Raw genomic sequence first — 10,541 nt, 5'->3', positions numbered from 1 at the left:
TCTAATTCAATTTGCAAAATGAGGACACGGTTTTGTTTTACAGTATCAGGATACATCTGCTATTCAAGCCTCCAGTCTCTGTTGCTCTGTCTCTCTTCATGTCTAGCTGAGTTAAAAGCAGCAGCACTTGGCACAGCGATCCTCTCAATCCTCTCAGTTTGTTATTGTGTTTAGAAAACGCAGGTCATTGATTGATTTGCTTTTTTTTCTTCTTCTTCTTCTTCTTTTTCCTCTCTCTTTACTTGTAGCTCGGGGCCACGTCTGTCTGGCTCGGCGGAGGCTCCAGACAGATCGCTGCACTGAAGGGGAGACTGAAGAAGAGGAAGCCGGGGCACTTTGGGATCTGAGCCAATGACCTGTAGGAGGAGAGAAGCAGCGTAGAGGCTAAATTAAAATGGGGTAAGTTTAGAAGATCAGACAGCGCGCTGCCAGCAGCTGCAGGAACTGCTGGCTACAACAGGAGGATTTGATTCCAAACCTGATCCCTGGAACATGATGCTGTTGTTAGATAACCTCTGCTCAGTCAGAAAGGAGAGATGAGCCGATAGCAAAATAAACACACACTGATTCACTGGTGACACGCTGATGTGCACACACAGAGCCAGAACTACACGTTAATAGTATGCATATATACATAAAGTGATCCTCTATGTACAGCAGGAGCTTCTGATGTTCTATGCCACAAACTGTTTCTGCTAAATCAGATATATTTGACCTAAATCATTCTCTTGTTACAATGAGATGCTTTTATCATGTGATTCAAAGTGCTCAGGGAATAGGATCTTTGAAATTACACAGAAAAGCTGACATTTAGATAAAAGAACAAAAGATGACAGATCAAACTGCTTCATTAGGATCAATGCAGCATCATTAACGCCACTTTGGTTCTACTTCTCTCCTCTCATAGAGCCGTAAAGTGGACAAAAAGCCTGATCATTTGTTAACAGTTCTGTGGAATAATAGAAACAAAATAACGACAGAGTCGATAAATAAAAGAGAAAATGTTCATGAAAGCAATCGCGGGCATCGTGCTTCTGTCGCAGTTTACCAACAAGGTATTCATGTGATGATTAAATGTAAATTTCTCATCATATGTCTCACTATTCCACACAGTCAGAGTGGAAATATGTATATTATTGTAGTCTATATCTTTGGATCTGGAGAGCATGAATTTTGTTCCACTATACAAGAGATTATTGACATTTTTGGCTTGTGGCCCCTAAAAATGAAGCGAGGTCTTCTTGCAGTTTATGGCCTTGGTGTGGAGGCTCTGAGTTGTAAGTAGTTCAGCCAGAGAGTGATGTTTTTTCTTCTCTGGTTTTTAGAAGCCTCGAGAGGTGGAAGTATCCAGTATTTCAAAAGAAACACAAAAAGTCAGACAAAAATAAACATTATCTCCTTAAACGGATTTGTTTTTCTTCCTTATTCCTTTAATCAACTTGTGACCCCTCAGATTCATCTTGGGGCCCCTTTTTGGGGTACTGACCCCAAGGTTGGAAACGACTGTCCTATAAGGCATTCATCAGCTGGCACATCCTTTCTTTTTTATTCTTTATTCTCTACATGGACAACATTTTGACCACTAGTTGTGTTTCAATGGGGGACTTTTTATTCTTTTATACTCATTAAAGTCTATATTACTTACTACTAAAAATAATCACATAGAACTGATTAAATCAGGCTCATCTGGTGCCAAAACTGCTTTTAACAAGATCATTTTGTTGTCATAAGAAAAGCAAAAGAAATGTTTTAACATGTTTGTGCTGCCACGGGTATGCAATTTAAATGCTTCATGTTTTTTGTGAGCCGATGGAACTTCTTTGGAAAAAAACCCCCCACATGTTAACATTTTTATGTGAGTTGTATCAAAAGAACTTGTACAATGCAACAACAATTATTCTAACAAGTATTCTAAGTATTCTAACATTATCATCTTTCCAAAAAGCTCCAAGTGCAGTTTTTTTTAAAGCGTCACTGTCTTGATACAAGAGGTAAATTGCTGTGCTCTAATCAAGAAAAATGATAGAAACTTCTTGGAATGGATTTGTACTAGGAGGAGGTTAAATAATCTCAGCCTGGACATTAATCTGCTGCTATAACAGCCTCCACTTTTCTGGTTTCAGGCTTTACACCAGATTTTGGAATCTGGTTACACGGATTTGCTCCCATTCAGCCACAAGCGCATTAGTGAGGTCTAACACAGATGTTGGGCGGTAAGGCCTGGCTCACAGTCAGCACTATATTTCATTCCAAAGATGTTTGAGTTGAGGTCAGGGCTCTGTGCAGGCCGGGCAAGTTCTTCAACACTAAACTGGGAAAAAAAACATTTCTTTATGGAGCTGTTTTTTTTTTTTTTTTGCATGGAAGTATTGCTATGTTGAAACAGGAAATGGTCAAACACAAACTGTTGCCACAAAGTTGGAAGAACACTATTGTCTAAAATATCATTGAATGCTGCAGCATCAACATTCTCTTTCATTGGAAGTAAGAGGCCCAAACCATGAAAAACAGCCTCAGACCAGAAGTACACAAAGCAGAAGTGTCCACACACTTCTGGCCATATAATTTAAGATTTTAAGACTCAACAATACAACCTGACTTGTTGAGACAGAGATTTTTTTTCAGTGTGTTAAATAATGTAGACACTCTGACAGCGAGTCCGATCACATAAATGATTTATTTCCTCATTTTGATGCTGTCCTCTTCATACACTCTGCCATCATATCTAGAGAAACCAGCCCCCGTGCATGCTGGGACATGGTGGCTGATTTACTGTCCTGCTGGTAGGGATGAGTTATTCCTGTTAGCTCTGGTGACAGAGGGAGCACAGAGAGTGTGGACCTCCAGAGAGCCTTTATACTGGCAGTAATTCAACCAGAGAAAGGCAGAGAGAGAGAGAGAGGCACAGACATGCTGAGCAGCATGCTGCCTGCTATTCAGACACACATGCTTATGCTAATTAAAACCAAAATCCCAAATATCAGCACTTTTTCTCCAATCAAAGCTGTGCACCATGCATATTTGTGTCTGCCAAACGGAATAAGCTTTACAGGAATGCAAAGGCCGAGCGCTCACCTTCACATGCAGTAACCTGAAGATGCTCCTAGAGATGAAAAAAGAGAAGCATTATACAACCACTATCAGCCAGAACAACCTTACCATGTATACTGTGCTGGCTGTGCCTTTATTATCTCTGGTTGTATTAGACCATCATGGGCAGTGTTGTAAATCAATGAGTAGAAATGGGTTTTTTTTTTAGTAATATTGGATTTTTATATGATTGTTGCATAAATGTCTTGAATTACCTTGAAGATATTTCATTCACTACCATTTAACCAAACACTGACCCCATAAACAGTTTCTTCTTGGATTTTCCCAAAAACTGACTGCATCAAAAATATGTGTGGACTTTGTGATGTAACATAATCATATGTACCATCATACATTGAAATCATATTAATGAAATCATACAACAGATACAAGGCAAAGAGATATAGTCCATGATATCAAAATATTATAGATCAGGAGGAAAAAAATATGAGCCATACAAATCATTCTCTCTTGTGTCTCTTCTCTACACTGTTTGTGGCACTTTCTTCTTAAGATGTAAATCTGTAAACACCAATCACAAATATATAGTTTCATTTTTCTAAAAAAAAAAAAAAAGGCTCAGTAATTCCCTGAAACAGTTACAACTGTAGTTTTTAGTGAACGTTACTTACTGTAAACAGGAAAAAAAATAGTGCATTTGTTGGGGACTATTTTCAGCTGTGGATGAACACACATTTAGTGACACATTTCTGCCCGCAGGACAGTGTGAGATTGAGTCAAAATAAACAAGTGTGTGTGTGTGTGTTCATGGTGATGAAAGAACATGTCACCCAGTGCAACAGTGTGACTCATTGACGTGTTTTTAATAGTTTTCTGACAACAACAGAGGTCCACGGCACAGAGGAATAAGATATATAGATGGATACACAAACCGTACTTAGTGGTTGTTGCTTTGTGTCTTTGTTGACAATCAGAAAAATATAAAATATTATCATTCTTATCCTTTAAGAATGTTGCTTATAAAACAGAGGAAAAGCCGCCAGTGTTCTTGTGAATGACTTCCATTTACTTCCACTGAGTTCTCTGTGTTGAAAAGATTCACTTTAGACGGAAAGATTAATGTCCTTGGTTCTTGTTTTGGAGCACCATTCATTCAATAAACAGCTAACAAATGAGATTTGAAAGAAAAGCGCCTGTACTTGTTATGTTGGAGGTTACTGATTAACTCTGGTTGTGGCCTTGCTTACCTCTAGCATGTGAGGAATGGAGATTTATCCATTACTGCAAGGCTGCAGAGATGCGTGTCGGCCTGTTCGTGCTGTGGCATCAGGGAGTGTTTGAGACTAAAGATGATTTGGGTTTTATTATTCACCTAATGCATCAGGGATGACCCCCTCTGAGACCCTGTTTCATAATCAGTCATAATCACAGCCGTAAGCCCGCACTGCTGACTGTGATGTAGACAGAATATGAGACATGGATGATGGGCGTTTGGGTTGGGCGCTCGACATGCTATTTGTACTCATTACATGGAGAAAGAAAGAGCTGCAGTACACCCAGTACTGTCTTCCCTGCTCTGCTAGCTAATCTACAACTGCTGTCTGATTAGTCAGAAGGGAAGAGCAGAGCGGGCTGCCAGCAGCCAGCCAAGCAGTTATCTTCATTACTGTCCCCTCAGCTTAGCGCTTTCTCTTAGCGTCACACTCATTTCCTTTCTCCCCGTCTCATCTTTGTCTCTTTTACCAGCTCCCTCTGGTTTTTCCTCCCTCCTGTCCTGTCTGTCTCTCTGTATCTGTCTCTCAATCTCATGTTTTAATAGCCTGACAAGCAGGGCAATAATCCCTCTATTATTATTCGAGCTGCAGAGAAGGAAAAAAAGAAAAAGCCGGAGGGAGTAGACGGGGAGCCATTTATATAAAAAGAATGTGATTATTCTTGTGAAGGGACCACGCTTCAGAGGCAGTGTCTCCATGTCCAGAGCTGCGGTTATACAATATTCCAATATGTGTGTGGACTGTGTTGTCGTCCACGTCTCTGAAGACCTCTGACAAATATCTGTCACATGGACAAAAATGATAGTGTGAAGTCTCAACTGTGGATTCAGTAACATTAGTAGAGGTTCACTGAATATAGGCTAAGTTTAACATGGACTAGTGAGGAGTCTAGTCTGTTTGTCTTAGTGATGTAGTTGAAATCAGTATCACAATATGAATAAGAATATTTTTTATATTGATGTGTATCAGTGCAGTGAACTTTGTGCCAAATATTTGCATTTCATCTGACAAAAAAACCCATATTGTTTTGTTTGTCTTGATATGATGATTTTGCAGAAAGTCAGTAAATGATAATATTAAATAACTGCCTTACAAGACATTAGTACCCTCAGCTTTATAGTCTCTGACTTTCGGGAATCAGGATCAGATGCACTTTAATTCACTTTTAACATCTATTATTAACTATTCTGGACCCACTAGTAGGTATAAACCCAAGTTGTGCAGCCAGTCAAATCCACAGATCATATTTCATATTCTAGAAAGTTAAGTTTCCCAAGATACCAAATATATCTACATATAATTTAGGGAAAATGCGCATGAAATGATGGGTGAACAAATCCAGAATGTTTCCACTTGGTCCACTGATTCAGGCATAGAAATATTGCATCTTGCAATACATGCAATGTAATCATACAGTGTGGAAGATGTTTTTCTAAATGTGATCTATTTTAAAGTAATTTAAAGGGGACCATACCAGTGTTTTTGCAAGTTTTAGCTCCTCAACATTGGTACGCTTCACATTTTTGCAGTTTAAGAGTTTATTATGTATTTCTTCTACCATTCTAGGCAGACATTGGTTTCCATTCAGTTGTATACTGTATGAAAATGCACACAGAGTTGTTTAATCAATCACAGTGAACATCAAGTCTGCATTCATTTTGTCAAGATTACATTATTGTTGTGAAGGAATGCAGTTCATAAATAAATCATACCACAAAAATGAGTGCAGACTTAGTGTTTGCTCTGACATATTTCACAGCCCACATTCACATCATTAATATGCTGTGCGGAAATTAATGTGAACTAATGGCTGCCTGATGGTGAAGTAGTACTAAATAAAAGTACTAAATAAAATGTTGCACCCACGAATCACACTGGACTCAGCATGATTTTTTTTTTTTTTTTTTTTTAAAAAGATGGATGGTCTTATTCTGAAAGAATAAATGAAAACAAACAGTGATTTTGCTGGTCTTCAGTAGCTTTACTCTTTACTAGGTGTAACTGCCAACTGATCTGGCTTTGAACAATGTACAAAATAGGGTAACAATCACAGTATTGTATAAAAATAAAACTCATTCATTGATCTACAATTCTTATGACCAGTATATTTTATAGAAAACAATATATGAACCCAGAGATTACAATAAATTAAATGGTATAACAAATTAAGCTCTTTTCTAACAGTTTACTAACTACTAAAATCCCACTCCCTGTGCTAAATACAATGTATCTTAACTATATTTACAATGACGCTTGATTCTCCACTCCCACATCCCATGTGATTGTTTACTGTTACTATGGCAACAAGTGACAGCTGACGTTAGCGTTAGTTAGCTTAGCTCAATCGTCATCATAAAATTACAATTCAACATATTTTAACAAAATCAACAACATCTGTATGGTATCTGTAAAGATAGAAAATCAATATCATATGCATAAAATAATGTCACAATTGAGTGGGCAGATACACATAAATATCCAATATGTCACAAAAACAGTATGGTTTGCAAGATGCTTATCTGTAATAATAAAGTATATGTGATTTGTAGTAAATTTGCAGAAACTTGCAAGATTCATATCAATAGTTTGAATAGTTTATAGTGATGTTGTTGCAGACATAGTCACAACTTCAACAGTTTTCTCTGCACATACTGATACTAACAGCAGGTCTGACAGAGTATAAGACAGACTCAGCTGTTGTGTATGAGGATGTGTGTGTTGATTCTTTATCTCTGATCTTATCTTCATCCCTGCAGGCTGCAGATCTGCGTACCTGCTGACTGTGTGTCTGAGGGCGGTTCGCTGAGCCCGCAACCATGCCAGACGTAAAGCCTCCACCGCCATGTGACTACCCCTCCACCTCCTCCGCCGCAGCCTCTGCCGGCTCACCTGCTGGCTGTACCTCCTCCCTCGACCTCATCATAGACATGGAGCCCTGCATCACCAACCTCCCCCTGTCCCCCGACCCCTTGTCATCCTTCCCCCGCCACAGACCCAGCGCCCCCCACCACCCTGGCCTTCAGGGGCCTCCATTCCCAGTCATGGCCAGGTGTAACAGCAGCACTCTGCTCACTAACCTGGGGCTAAGGCACTGCTCTGGCAGGCAGGGCCCTCCAGGGATGGTGCCAGGACAGGGGCTCGCTCCGGGCTCTTGCATCCAAACAGGAAGCAACAGCAGCCGGCCTTACAGGAGTATGGAGAACCTGAACTGGAACACTGTGTCTGATTCAGGCCTGTACACATTCAGTGCTGCCCCTTACAGGCGTGTGGACAGTGAGTTTATTTTGCGCTACACCTCCACTAGCCACTGGTATGATGGACCTCCAGATGGATCTTTGGTGGGGGCCCATGGACTGGTGCCTAACACAGAGAGCCTGGCATTCTACCCTCGACATGGGCTCCCCAGGAAGGATCTACCACTCTTCCCTCAGTTGCTATTCCCTGGTGGTGTCGATGAATGGGATGCAAGGAAGGGCTTGAGGGACAAACTCCGCCTTCAGAGTGCAAGGTCAGCAGTAGAACCTGTGAAGACCCTCCCATTGAGGCCTCAGGTGACCCCTGGTACTGCACCTATCGAACGGGAAGGGGTGCCTCATGTGAATTCAACAGGTGCTGGAACCAGGCCACTGTGCACAATGCGCATCAGCTGCCCTGAGGAGATTAAGCAGGAGGTCTTGAGGCGCCTGCAGCTAAGGCGGCAGAACAGCAGCCCCAACCTGGCTCTCCACAGCTCCCCATCCAGCCCGAAAGTGGTTAAAACATCCTACACAACAGACAACATTGCTGGTAACAGGAGTGGACCAGATTCTTCATCCGAATGCCACAGACCTCCTGTAGGACGCCTATATATCCCCACCTTCGAAGAGTTTAAGAGGATGAGGCAGAAGGGGGAGGAACAGAACCAGGAGTCCACAGCAGGTTCTGTGGTATCTGGAAAACCTCAGACACACCTGCCACAAGACACAGGAGCATCAGACAAGTTACCTTCTGATTGGACTGGCCCTCAGCTGGTCTCTAGTGGAGGAGACAAAGAGCAGAGAGGAGACTCGGAGGAGGCGGAGGGAGACAAGAGCACAGATGAAAGGACAGGCAGCAGTGACGAAGGCCTGCCGACCAAACCCCCCTGTAACACTGTGAGCAGTAACAGCACTGCAGCCACCGCCTCCTCCTCCTCCACCACCTCCGTTACCAGCACATACTCTCCAATCCGCACAGGCCCCTCTCCACGTCCCCCACTGCAGCCCCTGGCCAGCTCAACCCAGGAGAAAGCCCCCGCTGCAGGGGTAGAAGAAGGTAGCAGCAGGCGCAGGAGGAGCAGTCTGGAACCAGCTGGGTCAGTTCCCTTCCCGCCCAGCAGGGAGAACTGGGAACGTCCCTCCAGCTGCTGCCCAGCTCTCCTTCTGGAGGGGACGGACTTGTCCAGCTACGGAGCCAAGATTTATAAGATGAAGGATGGCCTCATTGGCTCTGCACTTGACCTCATCAAGAAGAGGTTAGTCTGGGAGGCAGGAGGTCATTGAGGAGTGGGGTATATGTGTTTACTATTGTAAATTTCACTTTTACTTGAGAATGAAAAGTAAAAGCACTCATTATATCATATTTTTATCATGGGAGTAGAAGTACCATTCCTTGGAAAAGCTAAAATAAAGTGCCTCAAATTGTATTCTAATACTATACTTAAATATGTGCACGCGGGTACTTTCCACCATTGATTATTGTGTGTGTGTGAGTGTGTGTGTGTGTGTGTGTTTATTATTCAATTTGCCAAATATATACAACTACAGATGCAATTTCAGTTCCCTACTCTGGTTGGCTGAATACGTTTAAAAGTGCTCCGTTAACAGAAAATCAGCTGCTATTGTGAAAGCAGCTCTAGTTTAATTCAGTGGGGATCATTTGTCATCGATTTGTTGTGTAGCATCCACACCAGAGCTGTAGACTTGAGACTTGACCCACAAGACTTGGAAACCATGCACACTCATTTTTACACACAAGTGCAAATGTCAACACCCACACAAATCAAGCTGTACAGTACAATTGTGAGCTATGTTTCCAGAGTATTTCCATTACTGTACAGTAGATGCTATTTTATACTTCTACTCCACCACATTTCAGACCAAGATATTGTACTTTTTATTATTCTATTCTACTTAAAATCAGGATTTTACACACAAAATAGGATGATCTTATAAAAAAACAATGCATTTTATCCAACTATATCGAGTTGTAAAAATTAGCTCCATCTCCACCTGCTACAACATTAAAATGATGCCATATTAATGCATCGGTAATCCTGTAGGGTCTATTTAGCAACAAGTACAAACAAAAGCTTAACGACTAAGCTAGTCACTTGGCACTGTAAAATGGATAGCTTTAGCTTGTTTACATATGAAGCACCAACCTGACACAGAAGACTATTTGTGGTGAGCTTGAAGCGCTGTGAACCTGAAGTTTGACTCATGTTTGAGTTGTAAGAAATGTTGTGTCTCCTGCCATCCAAAAACACAAACTCAGTGTACAAATGCATTAAATTGCTGATAGTGAAGGCCACCATTATACCCAATTTGTTGCCTCCTGCTGGCCTGGAGTGCAGCTGCCCAGATACTAGCTAAACATAGTGGAGCATTTAGCAGCTAAAGAGCCAGATATTTCCCTCAGGAGTTGGCAGAGAGTAAAAACAGAGCTAAAAGAGAGTGAATATTGGACTTACATTCACCAGGTGGACAGAAACACGACTCCAAATGATTGATAATGTTGCTCTGTAACTGCTGGATGTGGAAATAAGCAACTGTTTGCTAACAAGCTCAACATATCAACTTAAAAGGTGATATGTGAAAAATATAGATGTAGTCACCATGACGTCATTCAGTGGTTCGTGAAACTGCCGTTTTGAAGCCTCAAGTTTAGCGATTTGACCATCACCATCTTGGATTTTACGGTCGACATGTTAGACTTTTGGAGCCAGAAGCAGAAGTGACCATATTTGGATGAGAGCGTGGAGCTGACCCTAGCGCTAGCTGCTAGCTTGGTTCGCACAGTGCATTTACAATCTATGGTTAACAATGATAATACTAATGCTAATTTCCGCTGGCGAAAAACAGGCCTAAAACCATTAAAATAAAATGTACTCACCTTCTGGAGGGGACGGGAGGCCAGGAGCTACCCGCTTGTTTGTAAATGAATGTTCACAACTTGTTCCCGCTGCTCCCATGTGGC

The 10,541-nt window shown here is 41.6% G+C and overlaps 1 protein-coding gene across 1 annotated transcript in view; it reads left to right on the top strand.

Moving 5' to 3' along the window:
* Positions 1-287: 287 nt before the first annotated feature.
* si:dkey-91i10.2 (uncharacterized protein LOC555224 homolog) overlaps positions 288-10,541 on the top strand; it is a 26,046-nt gene continuing 15,792 nt past the window's right edge. Inside the window, exons 1-2 of the mRNA XM_044365600.1 lie at positions 288-399; positions 7,082-8,817. Of these exons, the coding sequence (XP_044221535.1) occupies positions 7,142-8,817 (1,676 nt within the window). The 5' untranslated portion in view covers positions 288-399; positions 7,082-7,141. The remainder of the gene's footprint in view (positions 400-7,081; positions 8,818-10,541) is intronic.

Source organism: Thunnus albacares, chromosome 11, assembly GCF_914725855.1.
Source record: "Thunnus albacares chromosome 11, fThuAlb1.1, whole genome shotgun sequence".
In the NCBI taxonomy this organism is placed as follows: Eukaryota; Metazoa; Chordata; class Actinopteri; order Scombriformes; family Scombridae; genus Thunnus; species Thunnus albacares.
Note: the sequence above shows the minus strand (reverse complement) of the source record. Positions and strands in the feature narration are given on the sequence as shown.